Source organism: Sceloporus undulatus, chromosome 1, assembly GCF_019175285.1.
Source record: "Sceloporus undulatus isolate JIND9_A2432 ecotype Alabama chromosome 1, SceUnd_v1.1, whole genome shotgun sequence".
NCBI lineage: Eukaryota > Metazoa > Chordata > Lepidosauria > Squamata > Phrynosomatidae > Sceloporus > Sceloporus undulatus.
The window spans coordinates 134,583,931-134,608,840 of record NC_056522.1 but is presented as its reverse complement, the minus strand read 5'-3'; the positions used below and the strand labels follow the sequence as shown (position 1 = coordinate 134,608,840).

The following is a 24,910-nucleotide window of genomic DNA, read 5'->3' as shown; positions in this document are numbered from 1 at the left end:
ATATACAGTACATAGCAATACAGGAAATGGTTCAATAAACAGGCACCACAAGAACATCAGATAGTAAGTGACAATTATGCAATGCCTGGGAAGGCTTTTCTGAACAGGATGGTTTTCAACTCCGTTTTGAAGCTGGTTAAAGAAGTGATGGCTCTTGCTTGTGGGGGAAGAAGGTTCCAGGAGTGAGGGGCAGCAAGTGAAAAGGGGCGAATCCGAGATGGGGCAGAGGAAATCTTGGGCTGAGATAGCAGACCTTGACTACCAGAACGGTACATGACTTCATATACCCTACAACAAGTTATAGGTGAAAACTGGAACATGTGTGGCTAAACAATATCTGAGTGTGGTCATGACAGCCAATTTTATTAACACAGAAGGAAAACACAAGTTAGAAGAGGGTGCAGCAGCTGGTTTTTGCCTGAGCCTACTGGGAACAGCAAAATTCTGCCTCTTCCACTCCTCTTCCCCCCTCCCCCCTGAGCTAGTTTTGCACTTTCATTTAGTTTGCATCTATGAAGGCAATCTGAAGACAAATTGGGAAAATGTGAGGAGAGGCAGGAAACTGGGATATTTTAAAAGCAGCTGAAAACTGGTATGGCAATGTTAATTTGGACTGTCCCTGTCAAACCATGATGGCTGGAGAATATGCTATGTTAGAGTTTTCTTGGCATGATTTATTCAGAGGAGATTAATCATTTTCTTATGAGGGAGCCTGATACTCTAAAGACATCAGATACTATCTGATCTTGGAAACTCAGCATGGTCAACTCTGCTTAGTACTTGGATACCAATTAATACCAGATGTTGCAGGCTATATTTCAGAGTGAGGCACTGGCAAAACTACCTCTGTATACTCCTTGTCTAAGAAAACCCTATGAAGTCCATGGGGGTCATCATAAATTGACAGGCAACTTGAAGGTACATACATACTCATAGGTGGCTGTAAAATAGAGAAAGTAACAAGAAACTTTCCTTTGGTGAGTTTTTCTAAGTTAGTTTACTCAAGGATCCTAGCATGTGTGTGTGTGTGTGTAAAATAAATGTGAAAATTAATACAGATTCAGTCAATTAAAAATTAGAAATCATTAAGATTTACAATTTCTCCCAACAAGTGATAGATCTGGTTAAGAATCTCCAGTTCTTCACTGGATGACTTTTACCCTCCCTTTATTTTTCTCTCCTTATTGAGGAAGAATACAGGTGTTTGTTTTTTTAATTGCAGCTGTAACTTTTGGAGAAAAATGATGGCTCACCACAAAGAAGAAAAGCCCAATGTCTTACCTGACTTTCTACATCTGAATGACTTGGGATGTGAAACTGTAGGAGGAAAGGTACGTTCAGTGGAATTTGTTTAAACAAGCAAGGTTTAAAAATGCAGATAATGGTTAGCTTTGGCAGTTTTATAAAATGACACACACAAAAAAGAGCAATTGTTTACAGTCAGCCCTCCTTATCTACGGATTTTTTATCCACAGATTCAAGCATCCACAGCTTGAAAATTTTCCAAAAAAGTATAAATTCCAAATAGGAAACCTTGATTTTCCATTTTATATTAGGGACCCCATTTTACTATGCCATTGTATTTAATGGGACTTGCGCACGCACGGATTTTGTTATCCACGGGGGGTTCCGGAACAAAACCCTAGCGGATACCAAGGACCTATTGTAATTATTTTATCTGTAATCTGCCCTTTATCAACAGAAATCAAAGAGTAGTACAGTCAGTAAGGGTACCTTTCATAGGTTGGTAAAATGATTTATTTAGAGTCGGTAAAATGATTTATTCATTTATTCCTTTCGTAGGTCGGTATGAATACCCAGCTTGTTGGGGGGCAATTGGCTTACACATTGTAACACTGTAAACTTACATATTGTAAACCACTTAGGGAGTGCTAATTCACTGATATGTAGTATTGAAATGTACTTAGGGATGCCATATCCCGGTGGGGGGCGGGACTTTCAAGGTTTTGGACCGTTCTGCACGGTCCCGCCCCGGTTTGGCACTTGTCCCGGGTTTGCCACCACCCACAGGTTTTGTTACCGCGCCACTGCAGTGGCGCCTTTGGCTGTTCTTGCGGCCACTACCGCCTCCGCCACCACCATTGCAGCTGTTGCAGCCGTTCCCCTGGCCGCTGCCGCTGCCGGCGCGGGCTTTGGCACCCGCCTTGGCCCTGTGCGCCCCACGCGCCCACGCTCACAGTTCTGCGCGGGCGTGCTCAGGGCTGTGTAGGAGCCTGGAGCTCCTCTGGTTGGCTGGCAGGCTGGGCTGACCAATAGCGGAACAGCCCGCCCCCTGCTTCAGGAGTCTGTGACTGCTGGCAGGGGGCGGGGCTGTTCCACCTCTCTGCCCCCATTGGCCACCCAGGTTAAAGAGGAGGAGCTCTCCTCTTTTTAGTCCCTGGCGGCGCGGCCATGTGGGCCATCAAGGGACTGAGGCAGAGGCGGGCAGCAGCGGAGGCCAGAGGCAGGCAGCTGCAGCAGTAAAAGCAGCAGCAGACCAAGGCAGCAGAGGAGTGGACCAAAGGTAGGCCTCTGGGCTGGGGGTACTGTTTTTGGCTTCCCTGTTTATCAATATTATTATTATTATCATGCAAAGACCCAGCTGTGTGAGTTAGTTTGCAAAGGGACCTTCTTTCAAATCCTATGCCTGCTTGGGAGTGGGACATGTAGTTTGCAGTGGCAAAAGGGGGTGCCTGTGGTCTTGCAAATCCTATGCCTGCTTGGGAGTGAGAAATGTAGTTGTAGAATTGGGCGGGGGGGTGTTTGGCCAGAAAGAGAAGTACATTTCAGCCATCTGTCTAGGAATAATGCCAAAATGTCCTCCATTTTGAGCAGCCGAAGAAACATGCATTTATATTAACATTTTTAAAAAATTATCAAATTTTTCATGTGTCCTCCATTTTAAAAAAAGTGTCCTACATTTGTCCTTCATTTGTCCCAGTTTGGAAGTCCCGACTTATGGCAACCCTAAATGTACTAGCTATTGCTATTGCTACCTATAAAAAAAATAGCAATAGCAGCTTCATTTATATACCTCTTCATACCACCTAAACAGTCTCTAAGCGGTTTACAACTGTTAGCTAATTGCCCCCAACAATCTGGGTACTCATTTTAGTGACCTTGGAAGGATGCAAGCCTGATTTGAGCTTGAGTCCTTTCACTGGTATTGAACTCGCAACCTTGTGGCTTGTGAGTGAGTGGCTGCAGTACAGGCATTTAACCATTGCACCACCAGGGCTCCAGTTCAAGAATTTAAAACAAATAAAAACAATTTAAAAATGTAAATTTCTTTAAAACCATTTAACATTTCAAACAGAACATAACATTTGAAACTGATAGATGCAAAATGGAGCCATGATCTCATTAGGCTGCAAATGCTTGGCACTGAAATAAGGGCAGTGTTGGCACCAATCATCCCTGAAAGGGGAGGGCATTCCACAGGTTGAACCACTCTTATGTGAAATCCTTGGGACCAGAAGCATTTTGGATTTTGGGATGCCTGTATATGTATATATGTATATGTATATATGTATATGTACATAATGAGATATCTTGGAGATGGGATCCAAGTTTAAACACAAAATTAACTTATGTTTTGTATATGCCTGAAGGTAATTTTATACAATGTTTTAAAATTATTTTGTAAATGAAATGAGGTGCATAGCCATGCTGCAGAATTAAAGCCATTTGACACCATTTTAACTGCTATGACTGTCCCACAGAATCCTGGGATTTGTAGTTTGGTGAGGTACTCAGCCTGGTCTATCAGAGAGCTCTGGTGCCTCACCAAACTACCAATCCCAGGGTTCCATAGGATAAAGTTGTGGCAGTTACAAGTGGTATCAAACTGCTTTAATTCCTCTGTGTGGCTACACCCAAAGTTTCTGTACACTGAACCATCAGAAAGCAAAGGTGTCACCATCTCACTCATGAAAAAAGATTTGGTTTTTGGAGTATTTCTGATTTTGGAATTTTGGATAAGGGAGACTCAAGCTGTAATTACCTTTTGAAAGTACGTTCAAATAAAAGTATTGAATAAAATATAAAATCAGAAATGGCTCCTATATATAGATTTATAGTCCAGCAAACATACATACATAAGCAAAGAAGGAGAAAGTGATACTGTGGCAAAGGATGACTTGGATATTGTGAAGGCATACCGATGGGTGGAGGGATGAAAATGTACAGCTTTATCATGGAAACAGCATACACATTAATAAATCAAATTAAAATTAAATACTGATATAGCTGTATACACTCCTGTTCCTTTATTGTTTTCCCACTGAGTACTGCTTTCTATCCACAGGCAGGTATGAGAATTCTGCATACAAAGCAGTGCAAATGGGAGTGGGAGGGATGATGTGCCACAGTAACAACTGGCCCTTGTTTTGGTTATCTACAGTGCTGTGTATGAAATAAAGCTGCTAGTAATTTGTAAATTAGATTCTGTAAGTAAATTATAAATTTCTTTTAACAATTCATAATTCTAATTTATTTTATACAGGTTTTATTTGCAACAGATGACTTTTTTGCTCCAGCAGAAAATCTCCTAAAGGTAGGTAAAATGCATCTAGAGATGTGGTGACTTAGTGATTAAGACACCAGTTTTGATGATTAGAAGATCTGAAGTTTGGCAGTCCGATGACCGTGTGCTGCATGATGGGGTGACCTCTTATCATTAGTCCCAGCTTCTGCCCACCTAACAGTTCAAAAGCATGTAAATGCAAGTAGATAAAGAGGTACCACTTCAGTGGGAAGGTAACAGCATTCGGTGCAGTCTTGCTGGCCACATGACCACCAGAGCAGTCCTCGGACAATGCTGGCTCTTTAGCTTAGTAGCGGAGATGAGCACTGTCCCCTAGAGTTGGTTATAATTAGACCTTTTCTTTTTTTAAATGCATCTAGAACTTCTTTGGATTCTAACCAGATTCTAACCAAGACTCTAACAATGCACAATTAAGACTATTATGTTTATGCCCTCCAACTGTCCCAGTTTGCCAGGGACACTCTTGATCAATCCTCTGTTGTCCCACTTTTTCAGTTGCTTTTAAAATGTCCCAGATTCTTTCTCCTCCTTCTTTTCCCTTTGCCCCCAGCTTAGTTCATTGCTGCAAAATTACCTGAAAGTGCAAAAGTAGTTTGTACTCAACTCAGCCATGGGGAGAGGAGATAGGTAGGTGAAACCTTGCCCTTTGTTATAGGCTCAGGTCAAAAGCAAACTGTTGCAGCCTCTGTGATCTTGTATATTCTTCTTCATTAATAACTTTTGCCATCTTGACCACATTCTGATGTTGCTTGGCTATAGGTGTCCCATTCAGCCATGAAATCTTGGAGGGCATGTTATATATGTCTTTAAGCAGTGAGTAGTCAAAGGGCAGAGAGTAACTTCCTCTTGATAAGAGAATGCATTTGAAATTTAGAGTTCCCTAGCCAGTGTGGGGTAGTGGTTTGAGTGTTGGGCTATGACTCTGGAAATCAGGGTTTGACTCCCAGCTTGGCCATGAAACCCAGTGGATGGCCTTGGGCAAGTCACATGCTCCCAGCCTCAGGTAATGGGAAACTCCCCTGAACAAATCTTGCCAAGGAAACCCTGTGCTAGGCCTTAGGGTCGCCATAAGTCAGAAATGACTTCAAGGCACACAAGAACAACAATCCATGCCTTCAGTAGCCATGGGTGCTAAATGAGCACAGGGATCTCAACAGCATGCTACGGATAAGCAGAATGTGATAACCTGAAACCTTGTTAAATTACTTGTTTATGACAGAAGTTGTTTTAATGAAGTGTTGGTTTTCAGGCATTTAGATTGTTATTTGTTTGTTTAGAAACCAAGGCCAGTATTTCATGCAGACCTGTTCACTGAATATGGGAAGTGGAGGGATGGATGGGAAACCAGGAGAAAACGGATTCCAGGTAAAGCACTGTTTCAGTAGCTAAGCCACAAATAAGAAGCAGAGGAGAATCTAGCTTTGGAAAGACTAAACTGAATCTATTGGGGTTTTCATTATCACATAATGGAGACCATAGCCAGCAAAATTTGAAGAATCTTCCTAAACTATAGGTATTAGTTGTTTATAGGATCACTGTGAACACTGTAATGAATAGCTAATTTTCATGTATAATGTTTTCTGACAAATAGTCAAATTAATGGACAAGTTGAGAGAATAATTATATATTAGAATAATCTTACATTTAAAAGAGGTGACAGTTAATAATCTACTTACATGATATATATATATTTAAAAAGCCCGTTTATACTTTACATTATACCTTTACTTTCTGGATGCATTACACTTCCACTTCCAGAAGCCCTAGCCAGTATGGGTCTGCCACCTTGAATTGCATAGCTGTCTTGAATTCTATTTTGGGAGAAAGGTGGGATATAAATCCAATAAACAAATGGGTTTAGGATTCTGGAAGCTGAAGCCCCAAATGTCTAGAGGTCCAAAACATAAGAACAGTTTGTGATAGATGGGTGTAGAGTATAAAAATATTGCTCTTAAGTTGCGAAATAGTGCTATTGAAATAGATGCAATTGCATATGAAGAGCAATTTAGGCGCAGTACAGACCGCCCCTTTTTGCAGTGGATTGGGGCCAGGGCAGCCTCACCGGCAGCCTTGAGACCCCAATCCGCTATTTTTCCAGGCCAAAGAGAAGCGGCAAAAAAGCGGACACCCTGGCGCTAAAGAGGAGAAATAGGCTGCCACTGTGGCTCCTTTCTCCTCTACATTGCTGGCGCAGCCATTTGGTTGCCGCGCCAATGATGCACATGCCCAAAAGGAGCTCTGTTTTGGAACTCTTTCCCATGTCTCTGCCAGGCCGCCATAAGTGACATCACGCGTGCGTCGCGCCATTTGGACATGGCGCATGTGTGCTGTTCTCATTATGTTCCCCATGTGGACGGTGCCTCATAACGACGGGGCCATCCACACATACTAGGGTTAGGGAGAGTGTGGTTGGTGCGTACTCTCTAACCCTAGAATCGGCAGGAGTATGGCGCTTTATGGCGGTCTATACCGTGCCTTAGATAGTTCTGATAACTATCTCATGATTGGTTGTGTGAAACATATCCTCTGTGACTCTCCAGATGTTGATGGAGTTTAACTCCTATCAGCCCCCAGCAGCATAGCTAGTGATGATAAGACCACAAGTTCCTCATCACTGTTGTAATGGTTATTAGTAAACCAACAGTGCATACGACAAATGGTTTTGATTCATGTTACATGTTTTCAACTTGAGGTTATAAATAATTTGATTACAAGGTTTATATTTGGGAAAAGGTTATAAATAAATAAATATTACAAATAAATATATTTTGGGATGGACTTCATAGTTTGATTATTTTTCACAGTACCACATGACTCCATTTTATTTCACAAAAAGAAAAGAGATATCCAGGCACATTTCTCTGACTACACTTGGATTTCTTGTATGTTTGTGTTTTATCTGTCTTGGCTATATTACTTTCACTTTTTCTCATTTCAAAACTTACACTAACTTAAAAGAGGACTAGCTTAGGTGCTATCCTTTAAAATATACCTATCTTTTTAAGGTCATGATTGGTGCATCATTCAGCTGGGAGTGCCAGGTATTATTTATGGGATTGAGGTGGACACATCTTATCTGGCGGGAAACTGTGCTCCTCAGATATCCGTCCAAGCTGCACGCTTGAAGCCAGGTAACTAAGATCTTACAAACTTTGACATAGAGCAGAAGGCCTGTGGTGCTTCGTTGAAAAAGGAAAAGACTAATTGCTTGTGAACTGGGGTGCTTACAGACAAGGATTGAAATCCTGCATTAGAGGCTATGATGTATATCTTTACAATGGCAGATCTATATTGCTGACACAATGCACAGCCATGCTAGTGAATTGCAGTGATGCAGAATAGTACACAGCTCAAGATATCCTGTTGTGCAATAGGACACACTGTGCATTGGGACATATTGTGTATTGGAATATATTGAGGCCATTGTCCAACAACCACACTGCTGGCTGCCCTTGCGAAGTGGTCCTGATGGCATAGATATGCTTCCACTCCCCTACTGAGAATATAAATGTTGTGCAATGGCCCAGTTCAGCTTTACATGACCATAAATCATTTTACAATGATATAACTTCCCAATAGGATGCCAGCCGTGGCTTTTATAATGCAGTCATTTTACCAATTGATAGAACATCATCGGGGAAGGAAGTCTAGATGTTTTCTACTTGTAACTCTGTAGTTTTTCCAAATGCTTCCTCCATCCTTTTGAATTTCGTAAATAATCTGTTAAGGAGGAAGAGATGGAAAAGCTGCACAGCATCTTGTGTGACTAGTGCCAGGAGTCCTTCTCCTGGAAGTACTTCTCATGGGAACAGCTTTGCCAGTGAGAAACTGTTCTTTAAGGTAGGAGTGGGCAACTGTGGTCTTCTAGGTGTTTTTAGCCAAAAGATATTCACTGTGGACATGGGAGAGAATTAAGCAGGCTTTTTCAGGTGCTATGATAATATTTAATTTACACTGAGATGGAGTAAGTGAGACCTGAAGGTCAAATGCAGCCCCAACCTATTTCTTGGCTCTACACCCCCAATGCGTGGAATTGTTTTTGGTTTAAAAATAATGGCTGCTCCAATGCCCAAAGTTCCCTTGGCTGGGAAATAGGTGAAGATAAAACATGTTGTCATTTCCAGATTCAGAGGCATAGTGTGACTTTGCATCAGTCCAGTCCGGTCGCCAACCCCCAAAGAGAGCAAACAGGGTTTCCAGATATTGTTGGACTTCAGCTTTCAGCATTCCTCACTACTGACTATGATGGTTTGAAGTAATGGGAGTTGTAGTACAGCAGCATCTGGAGGGCCACATTTTAACTATCTCTGACACCATATCAGTGTGCAAATTAAAAGCATGACTGGATGAATATGAGGGATCTGTGAATGCATTTTTGACATCTTTTATTTTTGCTAAAAGTAGTCCTTGGGGCAGGCATTGAATTTGGATGGGGATTGTGTTATGAGCTGGGTCTAGGGCTGGCAGGTATCCCTTATTATAAGAGATGTCAACCCTCCCCTTATAGTTTGGAGTATGGGCTTTTCTAAAAGACAGAAATGTAGGCATAATGTAATATATCAATGGGGACAAAATACATGGCTATATTAATTGCAAATGATACTTTGTTTGGTATTTAGGTAGACCACAAACCTGTTAATAACTACTGATTTTAGTTCTGAATGTCATGTATTTTGATTGTCTCTTACTGCTATTTTGAAAACCTGGCAACACTAGAAGGTGTTAATTCTCAGTCGCCCTGGGCAGGGAAAGACATCAAGAAATGTATTTGTGTATCTCTGCTGCCATATCTTAATTTGGTCCTCAGTTTCCCAAAGTAAATCTTTCCTTGGCCAAGTAACATCAATAGTTTGTCAAGCATTCTATTTCTTGTATAATATGCTATAATTATAACAGTAATTCCAAACCATGAGTAAGGGAACTTGTGGCATTCCACTTATTTTGGACTATAACTTCCCACAAGCCTCTATAATTCATCCTGATGGCTAGGGCTTCCAGGAGTTGAAGTCTGAAACAGCTAGAGAGTTAAACATTCCTCATCCCTGTTATAAAACATTATCTATTTGGAAGCAGACTTATTAAGCAGTTGGGTGGTACACTTTTCTGTTACACTTCTATTGGGCATATTGTCTTTGCAGAGGAGGTACCAGCGCTGCCATCGAGAGGGAACAGAATAGGGACTGCATCTTCAGATGAAGAATTGAAGGTTGCAGAAAAGGTACTGTGAACCTGGAGAGCAAAAAGACTAGATCATGGCTCATTCTGTGATTTTCATATCAAAACAATTGTGTGATGTATGAAATTGCTGAGGCACTACGTCTTGGCTGTCCTCAGTTAATTGGTGTGGTATTTAACAAAGCTATGGCTTAGGTGTCCCTTGCTTACCAGTGATCGGGAGAGAAGGAAAAGGGGTAGACATTTCAATTTAATTGGAAAAGGTAACTGAGAAGCTCTTCAACATTTCCCCTCTCCATTGGCAAACACCCATCCTCCCCCCCAAAAAAAACCCTGGGGCAGAGAAGCTGAGAAGAAAAAACTTTGCTCACTGTTCCCCACCCTGCCTCCTTTTGCAGCCAAGTAGCCCAGTTCCTGAGTTTCACCCACACATTCACTCATGACTTGATATGTAAATAGGCAGTTAAAAACAACTTTTATTTCATTAACCTGGTTCTGCTGTTCTTGTTGTTCAACTTCAGATTTGATTAATCTCTGGCAGATTAATTGCTGCTTTGGCTGTTGGCTTTAATTTGCCAGTAATTAATCAAGTCTGTTCCAAATCAGGAAACTGCCCCCACCCCAGGAAACATAAGACTGTTTTAAACATAAGACTATTTTTGTTGGTGATAGTAAAACAATAGTATGTATTTTACAAATGAATAACTGAGTTTTACTGAAAAGGGAGTGGCAAGCAGAAAACAAACTGTAAAACAAACAGGTGATTTCAGTTAATCAGATGAGTGGAATCTTCATGAAACAGCTATAAAAAGGGGTGTGTGAAGCCCAGTGTAGAATGGTAGTTAGAAATAGTTTTTTTGGCTATGTGACCATGTTCTAGAAGAGTACAATCTCATGATAAAGTCCAAGCATTTGTTTTCAGATGAGATCAGATGAATGGACATTCTTGGTTTGCATGTCAGAAATAAAATCTGGAAACCTTGATATTGGCCACAACTATTTTTCTGTGACTTCAAAGGAAAGGTGGACTCACCTAAGACTCAATATATATCCAGGTAAGATCTATTTAGTTTGTGTGTCAAGAGACTTATTTGGGAGCTCTATTTCCACTCAGTCCTATCTATTAACAGCTAATGGCAACCTAAATGCAAACTGTAGGTTTGTGTTTCTGACTATTACATAAGTCCCTGTATATGTAGACATATACAGTGTACCTGCATCATACACGGGCATGCTATACACAGCACGACATACAGGAAATGGTGTGTATGCCCGTGGTGTGCATGGTGTGCACTACCACATACATGAGCCCTATTATTTTCAAAGGGGCTTGAGCATATGCTAAATTTGCCTTACATGGGGTGTGTGTGTGTGTCCAGAACGGATCCCCTGCATAAGGCAAGGGCACACTGTAATAACCTGTATATGTCTATGGGCTAATATAAACTATTGCAATGATAGAGCAAAAATTAACTCCTACTACAGAACAAAGAGTGAATCTGAGGAACTTGTAGTAAAAATGAGAACAAAGTGAACATTTCTCAGCCCTTATGAAATGAATCTGAGTCTATGGAAAGTGCCTGTACACTGACAGTTCCAGGAATAAATCAGCAACTCAGTGTTAGCGTTAATGCACTTGTTTGTCCCCTTCCAGTAATTTCTTTCTTAGTCTAACCCTGCAGTTTCCTATAAAGCACTGCTATGCACCACTGTTTGCAAGAGTGAGCACCAGCAAGTCAATATTCTATTTCAAGTAGGCATCCATTGGGGCTATTTGCCTTGGTACTGATGACTTTTAAAGTTAATGTTGATGTTCTGTAGCTGCAATATTGCAGTAGCAATATTCTCAATAAGTCCTTGGGCTCATTGACATAAGCAAGAGTGGACATTGGATGGCCTTGCCTTGCAAATCTTTTGAATTTCTGGACAAGATCATCAGCTTGGGTGTTTTGATCCGCTGTGCTGCACACTCAGAACTCAGTGCAACGATGGGTCCTTTTAGTTAATTGTGTATGATGTGGGGTTAGGTGTATGTGTTTATGTTGAATTTATAATTGTGTGTAACATGCGTTTGTATTACATGTGTTTGAGTGGAATATATCTGATAGTGGATGTCATGTGCTATGTGTGATGTGTTGATAACCAATACAAATATATATACAGTATATATATATATATATACACACACACACACACACATATATTTAAAAGGCAGGGGAGGAGTCTTGGCACCACGGTTGCTGCTGCCACTTCTCCTTCCCAGCTGGTCAGAAACCCCATCAGATCCAGATGGGGCTCCTGGTTGTCAGCAGCACCTCTGCAACAGCCACAGTGGGTAGAGTGTCACTCCTTCTCTGACATATCACCTGGCACAGCCTGCACCACCTAGCATTTGAGACATAAAGCATGACAAGGCAGCAAACTTTTGTCTGTTGTTAGAAACAAAGGCAATTCCTTTGAGATCTAACCATATTTGTCCTGTGTGAGGCAGAATACAATGAGTCCCTTAATAAGATGGTACTGGCACATCTGGAGACAAATGTAGGGGCTATAAAATGTAAAACGTGCCAATGATAGCCAATTTCAAACTGGTTTTCTTAGGATGGAGGCGAAAATCTCAGAGAGTGAGTCCCAATCCATGTGGTCCCTTCATCATAGAATCAGTTAGAAGAGAACTCAAAGGCCATCAGTCCAACCCTCTGTTAAGAAGACATCACTTATAAGAGATATGAACAATTAACTGTTTTATTCAGTCGTTATTTTGCCCTTTGCAACTGAAATTCTGGAAACTGAAACCCAACATCTTTGCCTGTGAGCTTCTTGTAGACACCAGAAAATGTTAGTTCAGGTTTATATAAGTGACATCATTTTACTATGCCATTGTATTTAATGGGACTTGAGCACCCATGGATTTCGGTATCCATGGAAGGGGTGGGGGCTTGAACCAAATCCCAGTGGATAACAAGGGTTCACTGTAGTTACTTTCTCTCCTTACCACAAATTAAGTATTATTTTCCTCCTCTAGATGGTGGGATTTCACGTTTAAAAGTCTATGGCACAATGCTGAGAGACTGGTCACTTTCTGGCTTGAATGACCTCAGTGATTTGGTTGCAATGGTGAATGGAGGTATCTGTGTTGGATACAGTGATACTCAGTTGGGTCACCCTCAAAATATCTTAGGTAAGAAAATATTGCACTTTGTTTATAGTCGTTGTTTGGTTTCATTTAAAGTAATATGTATAATCTGACATTGGCCAATATCCTGGATCACATCAGTGGCACCTATATTTGGCTCCTGGTCCTGGGTAAACTTAAAGGTGATTAAAAAAACAACTATACAAAGTAATGTTTGATGAATCTATCATTAAAAAGCCTGCTAAATCTATGGAATATAAGAGTTCAGTGATACTGTTGAGCATGTCCAATATATAGTTTTCTTGTTGTTGCATGGCTTGTGTGCCTTCAAGTCATTTCCAACTTATGGCAACCCAGTGGCAAACCTATCAGGGGGTTTTCTTGGTGAGATATATTCAGAGGGTGGTTGCCATTGCCATTCTCTGGGGCTGAGAGTATGTGACATGCCCAGGGTCACCCAGTGGGTTTCCATGACTGAACCGAGATTTGAACCCTGGTCACTGGAGTCAAATCCAGTGTTCAAACTATTGTGCCACATTGGCTCGCCAATAAAAGTTGCGTCTACATGTTATATGGCTCTTGGTAAAGCAAGTCAAATTGTTAGGGATGTAATGTTTCAGATACTGAGGACATTATCAGACAAGGGAAATTGGAAGTATAATCCAATGGCAATCCGAACGCAATCATGGGGTTTAACATTATTGCGTGATAGACTACCATGCCCAATTTTGGACAATGGCATGCTATTTTCAGGCAATGGGAAGTCAGTTCTAATGCAATTTGAATTCATGTAAATTTGCTGAACTAGTGAATTCACGTGAATACGTTCTGGCCCCAGTTTCTTTTCATTCAAAATTAAGAGACATTCCTCCCATGTGATAAACTCTCTTGTTTCACACTCCCCATTTCTCCAAGGGATAAGGAATTTCAAAGAATAGTTAGAATAATCCAGGGAAATAAGGTATTAATGAATATAATATGGATAAAATTAAGTGTTATTTGTTATACAAGAGCTGCAATAATTGATTTATGAATAAGTTTAATTAATAAACTGAAAACCTTTTTATCAACTAAAAATATATTTGCAATTAACTGGTCAACACATCTATAAAGGAAGGTATTTCCATTAAGATGCAGTCTGCTGTGAATAAAAATAAGAGTAGAGATCAACAAAATTGTATCCTAGATTGTGGCATGATTAGTTAAACCTTTGGCTCCATTTCTTTGAGCAACAAATCTATATGCCAGGTCACAAATTATGTGAAACTGCTCGAAATTTCCAAGTCATGGGTAATTGGCTTTTTTTTATTTTCCTTTGACATACAAACTAATTTAAATTTGAATTCAAATTCTGGCTATAGAGTGCACTTCTCAGAAAAAATATTGCTATATCCATAGGCAAATATATGCTGATTTCATCCAATTCATCATAAACCAATTATTAAAACATATACAATTGATTGTCTATGATTTATTTAAAGAATTAGTAACACTCTGTGTTTAGAAGTAAGCCATCCCCCACAGAACTGGAAGAAATAATTGCTGGTGGTTTGTAGTTAAGAATGTTGAATTTCTCAGATATCACCTGCTTTTTGTAGGCATAGGAAGGCCAAAGTCCATGAAAGATGGATGGGAAACAAGAAGAAATTTGGAAAGACCTCCAGTTTTGAAAGTAAGATAAGATGGGTTCAAACACCTAATATCAAATTTCTAAATACCATTCTTGCATAGCAGCATATTAGAAAGTAACAGAATGTGATTTTGCATGTTCTTTCACTCTCTGTAATCTCTAAAGTGTTTCCTTGGGATGTTTCCAAAGATGGACTTACACCCTCATCCCCATCTATTGGAAACTGTCCAATAATTGTTTCATATGCTGCTGTTAAGAGGAGGAGGGTAGCTGGAGAGCACTTAATTATCAGAAACTGAAGATAGCAGGGACTCAGTTTGGGATCCCCGACTCTTTCATGCAAAACATGTGCTGTAGCACTGGTGTGTGAAGGCCATGTTCCTTGATTCCAAATTAATAGAGAGGCAAAAGATACAGTGTTTTGGTAATGAAGAAAAATACTCTGCATATGGTCAGAGGTATTCCAGTACTGCTGATGAAAAATAGTCTAGCCCTGATTCACCACCTGATCTTTCTAGCCACTTATTGCACTTTATTATTGCACTGAATCAGTATCCTTTAGCTGGACAGAACACATCACTCCTTATTCATTTTTCCAGTCCATAGTGTTTGAAGGGTAAGTGAGCAGCAAATATGTTCGTGGGAACAGAGTGGGAGGGCAGGAGGATCAAACCAATAGAAATGGAAATCTCTCTTTCCCCCTTCTGAGCGGTATAGATATCCTCCATAAATGGATGCTGTGCCTGTTTGGGGAGCAAATAGTACTCAAGATCTTGGAGGGGGCAGGGAAGTAGCAGAGATTTCTTTCATTTCTTTTCTCCCTTTTACTCTTAGGTTGATGACAAAGGGATCCTCCTTACTCCTGGAAACGAGTGGGCAATTTTTCGATTGGGTCATTCAGGTCTGATAACACACATAGAAGTAGACACAACTTACTTTAAAGGTAAGCATCTTTTAAATCCTCAACATTTTTAGAACTCTGTAAAATCTGTACTATGGTCCAATACGTTTTCTAAAATTTAAGGGCAAACATATTTTAGCACATGGTGTTCTTCTTTTTTTCAATTTTTTAAATTAATTTTGCATATATATATATATTTATTACCTTGAATATAATCATCAATATCTTTATCTCAGCTTTTATCAATACTTCTTCCTTTGTTTGTTTCCAACTCTGTGTTTCCATTTCAAAAGCTTCACTTCCATTTATAAAACCTATCGCCATTTCTCTCAGTGTATTTTTAAATCAGATTGTCCAGTTCGTTCCATTAATTGTATTCCTTAAATATTTTTGCCCTTTTTAACAGTTGTTTAAATTCAGTTACAAACTTTTAAATTATATTATCAAATTATTTCTATTTAATCAAAAATTATAGCTGTAAAGTTTCCCTTTGCTTCTTTCACATAGATTATTAATGGTTCCCATGCCTTGTAAAACCTCTTTTCCAATTGCTTGGCCTCCACCATATTTTAAGATATATAATTTGGGGTCTCTTGTGAAGTTTATTTTTAAAATTTCTATAATTTTTGCATGAATTTTGATCCCGTATTCACAGTCTACTTTACAACCCCACCAACAGTGATACCAAGTTCCTACTTCTTTTTCACATTTCCAACAAGTATTTTTTACATTTATTATCAATTTTTGCCAAAATGTGGGGAGTTAAGTGCCATCTAAAATGCATCTCAAACATATTTTCTCTTAAAGCATAATTTACAGAATATTTTATTCTTTTTTCCAAGCAGATGGTGTTCTGCTAATGAATATTCATAGAACTCATTATCTTAAAATTTCTTTTGAAAATATCACCTGCATGCAGTTTCACTGAATCCAGGGGAGTTTCCCCCGTAAGTCAGTGTTTGTAGGAGTTTTTACAGCCTTACATGCCAATCCGGTGTCTGTCTACTCACAAATAAATCCTACTGGGCTGAGTTAGACATAATCCCAGGCAAGCAGGTAGAGCAAAGGAGGACAACTTCCAAAGGTCAGTGGGTCACATATGCCCCGCATGACTTGGGAAGACTGCATTTTCCATACTTTGCCCCTGCACCTTTTTTTCCTAACTAAAAAACCTTCTTGTACTCTCTAGTGGATATGGGATGGACAATTGTGTGATGTTTTTAGCCTCTCCCACAAGGATCAGGACTGGTTAGTATTTCAAAGCGGGACTGCCAAGGATTACCTGGTGCTGTAGACTGTAAATCAATGAAAACCACTTCTGAACGTTCTTGCCTAAGAAACCCCTCTGAAATTCATGGGGTTGCCATTCATCAACAGGTGACTTGAAGGCACTTAGAAACAAGATGTTTTAACCACTTCTCATTTGTAGTAATACCTTTACACAAGGCGAACAAACAAAAATGTGGCCTCAAAATGTGTTTGGAAGGGCCATACACGGCTTGTCAGTTACATTTTGCCCAAATTGATTTACAGAATTGCAACTCTAATTTATACGGACGTTATCGATCACATTTGCTTTTTCTTTTTTAAAAAAATACTTATTAGGAAACTTTCCAGATGCTTTTAAACTTGAAGGCTGTATTTTGAGCATACAAGAAGAAAAAGACTGCATAACACAAAAATGGAAAGACAGTTGTAAATGGAAGATTTTGTTGCCTACAACAAAAGTAAGAATCTCTTGATCATTTCAAGAAGAATACATCCATCCAATAAATACAGTCTTGATAACCCATAGCTCACTAGACGCTGTTGGCTTCCAGTTTCCACTGCCCTCCATATTGGCTAGATTGATGGGAATTAGGAGTCTAGCAACATCTGTCAATAGGAGAAGGCACAGGCTTCCTATAATGTATTTTTGCAGAGAAACACTTCTAATGAAGCTCTAATTTTCAGGGGGGGGGAAGCTACAACCATGCAACATCCATAGGGTTGTCAAGTGTCCCTCTATAAAAGATCTCTCTTATTTGAGGCTCATAATCGTGTCCATTGTGAGGCTGGCAGGTATCCCTTAGAAGTGATGTCTCATTTTTGAGGACTGAAAAGCTTTCCCTTTCATATAGATTGAATAAGATGTCAAAAAATTCCCATATTTTGTGGACCCTTTATTAAGACAGAAATGTGTGCATCATGTAATTTGTGAATTTGGATAATATGTTAATTTTACAGAGAAATACAGGGCTGTTAACTAAAACCAGTACTTTCATTTGGTATTTAGGTAGAACACAATATTGTTCATAGGTACTTCTTGACCCTCAGTCTCGCATGTTATAAATTTTGGCTGTGCCTTCTTTTGAAAACTTGGCAACACTAAACATTCATAATAGGAAAATGAATTTGAAGCTGCAATGACAGCTACTAGGAAACACTATTTAAATGTTTTGAGTTTATCATGTCCTTCTCTCCTGCAGCTTAAACCCCACAAGAGACACTTTTTTGATGCTACCATCATAGAGGCACTGGATGTGTTTACTCATGTGAGACTTACTCTTGTCCCAGACGGAGGTATAAGTAGGATGCGTCTCTGGGGCTTTCCACGAACTCTGTCACATGAGAAGTAATAAAAATCTTCAAAGAAAAAGGATCTGCAGCACTTAACTCACTGCTTTATAGAACTCAATGTATTCGTCTCTGTATCTTGAAGTATTCCCCCAAGTTGTTGATTCAAACATAATTTGTTTACAAACAACAGCATCATTTCTGTAGCTGAGTGAATAAAATACATATGTGTTTATTGTCTGTCTAATGAGGGAAGTTGTATAATTTGTTAAGTTGTATTGAATTATTTGTTAAGAGACAACACATGCATCCATAAAGCATATGTAACATTAAGGGAGTCTTGGAGTGTAAGATCATTTGACAAAATGCCTTGACATTTAAAAAAAAAAAAAGTTTAGCATTGCTCATATCTGTGAAAAAGCTTATGTATAATTATATTTTTGGTAGCACTGTACTGGGAAAATCAGAATATATATTCATACATGATGCTATATGTGTATGAATTTGCAGCCTGATTCTATTAATGTTCTGTTGAATTTGATAGGACTTATTTTGACTAAACATATTTAGATTGCAAGTAGCCCCCCTCGATCTTCCATTTTGCAGCTATTTAACCAAAACTTAGATTCCCAAGAGGGACCTGAGATGTCCATCCTTCATCCTTGGGGTAAAAGTGTAAACTATGAGAGGTAACAACAACAACCATACTATAGATGGATCTATCAATCCAACGTATCTTATCAACAGAAGCTATGAGCCCCAGAGAGAATTCAGACCATACTTGAGTCTCTCATAGAAGAATTAATTGTGAATATTGTGGCCATGCAGACTCAAGGTCCACCGGAAAATAATGGGTGTCTTTCATGAATTAGAAAGGATCAGATTCAATGGTCATCAGATGGTGCAGATGGAAAATTTTAATTAACAGATGTTTGACCCTGTGACTCCATTGTAAGTTATCAGGACATTTATTGGACTGCAATAAAGGGTACACAGGTGGAGGAAACATGGACACCATTTATCATGTTCCTCCATCTCTTTCTACTCCATTTTTCGCTTCACTCAAAGAAAGCTCCTTCAAGTGACAAATAGGAAGAGGGCTAATCATTTAAAGCAATAACTTGAGCATGGAAAGGCTGAGCACTGAGTCACGTTTATCATTAATTCGACTCATCAGACCTTCTAATGAAATTTCAGCAGTAAAACCTGGCAGAATTAGAAGAGGAATTAATGGGCTAGTCTACACCATAAGTATATTCTGCCAGTTGCTGAGGATTTTCACGCATTCCCATCCACGACCCTCAGTTGTTTTCACTTTCCTGCACATATTGCCATCTGTTTGTCCTCCCTCTGCCAAAAATGAGCAGCCATATGAATCCATTGTACAATGCACATCCTAGTGGATACTTTGGTAAAAATATGTATCCTTTTTCCATTGAGTTTATGGAGATTTAAGGGGGCATGCAAAAAGCATGAATTGCTCCAGGGCAGATCACATTCTGTTCATTTGGGATAAGGAGTATTTCAGTTGTGTAGCCAAGCCCAGTGTCTCAACACCATATGCTTTTAGACCTACTAGGATTCTTTCTTAACATTGCAGGCTCCCCAACTTGTGTGTGTATGTGTATAATTAAAATATTTCTATTCCTGCTCTATATCATGGGATTGTGTGCAATCGATTGAAAAACGTACCATTAGTTTAAGCATACTAGAAGCATATTAAACAATTTGACAAGTTTAGATGAGACAGCTTAAAGTCATTTAAAATAACACACTTGTTACATGTGGAATGAAATCAATCAGGCCCCATATTTTCAAATATGGTGATAGGCTTTGAAGAATTAGAGGGAGCTGAGAAAGGCAGTGGGAAGTGAAGTAAGGTCATGTTCACTTTTTGAGACCAGAAATTCCACATGTTTTGAAAAGCAAGAAATCCCTATTCTGTCACTATGGAGACAGGACACAGAGTAGACAGAGGTGAATGACCTGTCCATTGCCACCAAAGCTACTGTCAAGTGTAATAGACATACATGTGTCCAATGTAGGAAGATTCAACTGCTAATCCAGTCATCTGCTCTACATGGGACAATGGGAGATGCCATCTTGTCCTTCACCTAAGGTAGCAAGATTTCTTGGTCTCAAAGCAGGGCTGGAAGGTGATGGTTTTTCAGTAGAGAAGTTGCTAGTGAAAGTAGAGTGCCTTCCAGCTCTGTCATTGTCAGATTTCCCCCCTCCCAAACAAAGCTCTACATTCCTGTTGCATTGGAAACCTGGGTCTTGAAAGGACCCATCTGCTGGAGGAATGGGTGGGGTGACTGGTTTTAGGAGGCAAGTTAGCAAGAAAGGGTTAAACACACTTTTTTGAACTACTTCTCTTCTAGACACAGTAACTGCCCATTCCATATTGCAAGGATAAAGTGTTGTTTTGGCTTTGAATAGAAGAATGTACCAAAATGTGCGAACGTCTTCCTATATTTGAGGGAAAGAACTGAAGATGTGAATGTAGGACAAAGTGAAAGTTTTAGCATAGGGCAAAGTGAAAGTTTTAGATTCATCCATCCAAGCAGAGAGCTTTGAGTGCTTAGTTCTTTAAAGCCTTGCTAGTCCAGCTTTAAAGCCCTGTGTATTCAACCATGTTTGTTGCACTCCAATAGGGTTGACACTTCCTTTTTCTGGCAGACATCTCAAGTGCGACTCCTATATGGCAGGCAAATAGAGGAGTATCTTCTGTTCCTTGGCCCACAGGAGTACAGATGAAGTTATGAGGCATTTTCATCCTGTAAAATTTGGGTGTGTGAGGAGTCATATGGTTACCTGGGGTCCAGTGGATCTCAGGGTCCCAACTTCCTTGTTGTATAGTGTGAATGAAATGAGTCAGAGTGGACAGTGCTGAGCAGAGTGGTCCAATGTTCTTATCTTGCCCTTGATGGACATCAGTTTTAGAATTCTACTTGGGATATTGGTCCATCATCATTAGGTCTTATTGAGTTTATGCTTTGGAGAAAGAATGTAGGAATGGGTGACAGCTTGGTGGGACTGGGATTACACTGACCTGACAACCTTATGGTAGAAGCCAAGTCAATGAGTCATCTCCTTCAACTCTACATATCTGGGACTGATTTAATTCCTACTCCTTTGATCTTCTCCTTGCAATATGCAACCATAATTCAAATGACCACCACTAGCATTTATTTATTTTCAATTTAATTTACATGGAAAAGTGATAAAAAGGGATAATTACTTGAAAGGGAAGAAATGATTTGCATCAGGATGTTAACCAGGGGTAAATTAATCTAGAAGGAAGATTGGGAGTGAACTGAGACAGAGTGCAAATCAATCAAAGAACTTGTGTGGGTAGTGATTGTAAAATGTTAGGTCTGTAATCTTGTGCACACATACTTGAAATGAGCTTCATTGAACATGAACATGAAACACATGGAGACTATGGTTGAAAGTTAGGAATGGAATCATGTAGCTCTCAAGATGCTGCTGGATTGTAGCTTCCGGTAATGTTCCTCATTGGCTTAATGACTGAGGCTTCTGGGTGATGCAGTCCAACAACATCTGGAGGGCCACATAATTTGGTTCCCTTATTGTAGGTCTGAATTCAACCAAACTGAAGGGTCCTTATGTCTCATTAGTTCCCGTAGGAGAGATAAGAATGTATTTAACTTTCTCCGATCAAGATAAATGGGACTAAAACATGTCCCTATTTGTCTCAGCTTGGGTCCTTCATAATTGTATTATCCTCACAGGAGCTAGACTGTTCAGGAAATTAGAACTGAAACAGACATGCCCTGGTTCACTGAGCAGTTTGGCTATGAAATAATGTGTGAGTGTGTGTATATGTGTAGAATCCGCTTTTGTAACTAAAGGGAGCATGTGGCAAATGGGGGCAAAATCTCCCAGCCTCCCTCACCCTTTCCTTTTTTGTATTGTCTAAAGGCTCTCTCTCTGCAGCTAAATGCTGTGTGGTTGTTTGAGGAACAAATTGGAAAACAGCACAGTGTCGGAAGAAAAGGTTGGGAGAGGGAGCAGATTGTGTACACATTCCCCATACACTCCATTTAGTGAGAGAAAGATATTCTCTTGTCCATCCATATCCACATTCTTTATCCACAGATTCAGTCATTCACAGCTTGAAATATATTTTAAAAAATATGAATTCCAAAAAGCAAACCTTGATTTTGCAATTTATATAAGAGACACCATTTTACTAAGCCATTATATTTAATGGCACTTGAGGATCTACAGATGTTGGTATCCACGGAGGTCCTGGAATCAAAACCCAGCGGATACCAAGGGCCCCTGTATGCTGGTTGCATGGAATTAAAAAAAAAACAAAAATAGAGAGAGATGGGTTGCAAGTGAGGGGATATTTCTTTTTGGGGGTGGCAAACACCCAGCATACCAGAAGCACAAGTGTTGGAGGTCAGAGAGCCTTTTTCTGTAGGCTGGGTGTTCAAGGTATACATTGGAGGCAGGAATGAGCTGAGGAAGAGCTATTAAATCCATCCCAGAGCCAGTGTTCATGCTATTAATCCAATTCTGCCATGCCTGCAAGTTGAAGGAAGTGTGTTAAAGCATGGCAGACACTTGATTAATGAGGTTATCAAGAGGCCAAGGTTGACATTATGAGGCTTCAAGTTACGTCCAAGCTTCCTCGCTCTCTGGGGATAGAACAGTAAAAAGAAAGGGGATATTCACTGTGGAAACAGAAACAAAGATGAGTAATGTGTTATTGCTTCCTTAGAACCATTGGGATCTATAAAAGGATTCCTAAAAAGCAGGAAACGAGAGAATAAGGCACTACTCCCAAAGTGGGCAGTGTGGTTTTTCAAAAATATCAACTTAACGCTTTTGCAATGTAAACTGAAAATGTTAATGTTGCATTATAACCAGCCTCTGATAACACAGAAATTACTGCCATCCTTCAGAGCAAGGCCCAACATGCACAGTTATAGCAGCACTGAAGCGGAGAGCAAAAATTGTTTATATTGTGTGATTGATCAGTTCATAGATTGGAATTAAATTGTGTTTTCCAAACAATTTGCTGGGTCAGTGCATAGGAGTTCAGGATGGCGCCTGCCATAAGTCTCACTGATGAAGTGCCACACAAAGAAAACATTACCACAGAGACCCGGCACAACAAGCAGATGCAGCAGCACCAATCCTTAGCCTCAATGTGACAATAACAAATGGCATATTTTCAACTTGACATTAATCTGTGCTACTAATGTGGAAAAGAGCTTCACTGCTGATATAACCAGGTTGTTGCTGTTGTTTTTCTAATAGTGTGTGAACCTATCTTGACTGAAACTTCACAACATTTCAATGGCTCATACTGGAGAGAGTGAACCAAAGGACAGAACTCTGGGCATCCTTATCCTATTGAACATCAGGGCAAGAGGCCTATGGTCATCTTGGCATGATCATTTGCACAATATTAAGAGAATGGGTGGAGCTCCATTTATGGCATCATCACCACTAGCAACCTCCAACAAAGATTGGGCTTTTGGTTGAACAAGTGGAACCTGCAACAATATGTTGAAGTCTGGAGTGTTCCCATTCACCTGTGCCCCCTTTCCAGAATACTTCATTTCACTCCCTTTTACAATAGCCTGAGTTGTAAATCATCTCGCAGACCATGCCCTCCAGATTTGGTGTTAATCTGTCCAGCCATTTTTGAGGACCTTAGGGAGACACCTTGCTAGACCCACTACCCTAAGTAGATTTGATGTGCACCAGGCAACCTATATTGTAAATCAAACCATCCCCACATATACACTAAATTTAGTATTAATCCATCCCACTGTTTTTGAAGATATTAGTGAGGTACCCTAGCAGGGACCTTCTGCCATGAAAAATTGGGTTTTGTGAATACCACATATTTTGAATTAGGCCGTCCTTACATACCCTCTGAATTCGGTAGAAATCCATCCAGCTGTTTTCATATAATGCAGTATCAAACAGACAGAAACTTAATATTTGGGGGGGGGCAGAGAGTCTCACAATCCATCATCAGTTAAAGTTCTGGGCCTACTCTAGAGGAAAATAACAATTACATTTAGAACCAAAAGAGTTAATCAGCTTGAGCTTATCCACAGTCTCATAAGGCACTGTTGATCAGACCAGAACAGTGGACCTTTTGCTGACTTAGCTGTTATTTTAATTGCTCTATTTTTTTTAAAGACCAGCCAGTAAACTATTCTAGGTAAAGTGCACTTCAGTGGTCAATCTACATGCTCCCCTCTCCCCCCCCCCCAGTACTGGCTTTGAAATTAATTAAGGAATAAACCTAGATCAATAGCCAACCTAACTAGAAAAATTTTATTACATACATTGATTCGTTACTCATGTGGCAATAGACTAGTTCTGTAAATAAGAAGACAAATTCCCACATCCAGATAGTAGGTATTATGTGGTAATATAATTATAGATAAATAATATATCAGCAGAAAAGATAAGCATTAATTTAAACACAAGCTGTGGATTAGTTTTAAAAAAAATCTCCAGCCCCCCCAGTAATGTTCCACGAATAAGAGAAGGCCATGACACAATAAAAAGCCTTGTCTGAAGCTGCCCAGAAGTTCTCTGTGTAAAACTTTCCCCAGCAAAGTCCAGCAGGGCCAGGAGAAGCCACATCGTGTCAAATTCCTTCTTAAGAGCAACTCCTGTTCCCCTCTCATTGCCTGCGATGTGGCCATGGCTTTCTTGCATGTGAATATTTTGCTTCTCTTTGGATCGTTTGCAACTTTCATTTCAAGCAACTCCCAGGATGAAAGTGTGTGATCCAAATGTACAAGAGAGATTTTATCATTTCCCTTTCATCTGCTGTTTAATAATTTAAAAAATACACAAGTGCCCCCCCCCACACACACACATGTAAGAAGAGTTTCTGTGTCAGTATTCTTGGGAACTAAAATGCTCTTTCAATCTATACAATTCTATCCAGTGATGTCTCAT

At 39.8% G+C, this 24,910-nt stretch overlaps 1 protein-coding gene across 2 annotated transcripts in view; it reads left to right on the top strand.

Moving 5' to 3' along the window:
• ALLC (allantoicase) overlaps positions 1 to 18,184 on the top strand; it is a 20,342-nt gene extending 2,158 nt beyond the window's left edge. The window contains exons 2-12 of one of the 2 annotated variants that reach the window (XM_042444946.1): positions 1,223 to 1,331; positions 4,505 to 4,555; positions 5,824 to 5,911; positions 7,552 to 7,677; positions 9,685 to 9,764; positions 10,644 to 10,776; positions 12,747 to 12,902; positions 14,456 to 14,529; positions 15,322 to 15,430; positions 16,994 to 17,115; positions 17,857 to 18,184. In XM_042444946.1, the coding sequence (XP_042300880.1) occupies positions 1,242 to 1,331; positions 4,505 to 4,555; positions 5,824 to 5,911; positions 7,552 to 7,677; positions 9,685 to 9,764; positions 10,644 to 10,776; positions 12,747 to 12,902; positions 14,456 to 14,529; positions 15,322 to 15,430; positions 16,994 to 17,115; positions 17,857 to 18,006 (1,179 nt within the window). In that variant the 5' untranslated portion in view covers positions 1,223 to 1,241 and the 3' untranslated portion in view covers positions 18,007 to 18,184. Of the gene's footprint in view, positions 1 to 1,189; positions 1,332 to 4,504; positions 4,556 to 5,823; positions 5,912 to 7,551; positions 7,678 to 9,684; positions 9,765 to 10,643; positions 10,777 to 12,746; positions 12,903 to 14,455; positions 14,530 to 15,321; positions 15,431 to 16,993; positions 17,116 to 17,856 lie in introns of both variants that reach the window. The other variant, XM_042444947.1, reaches the window with a different exon arrangement.
• The last annotated feature ends 6,726 nt before the right edge of the window (positions 18,185 to 24,910 follow it).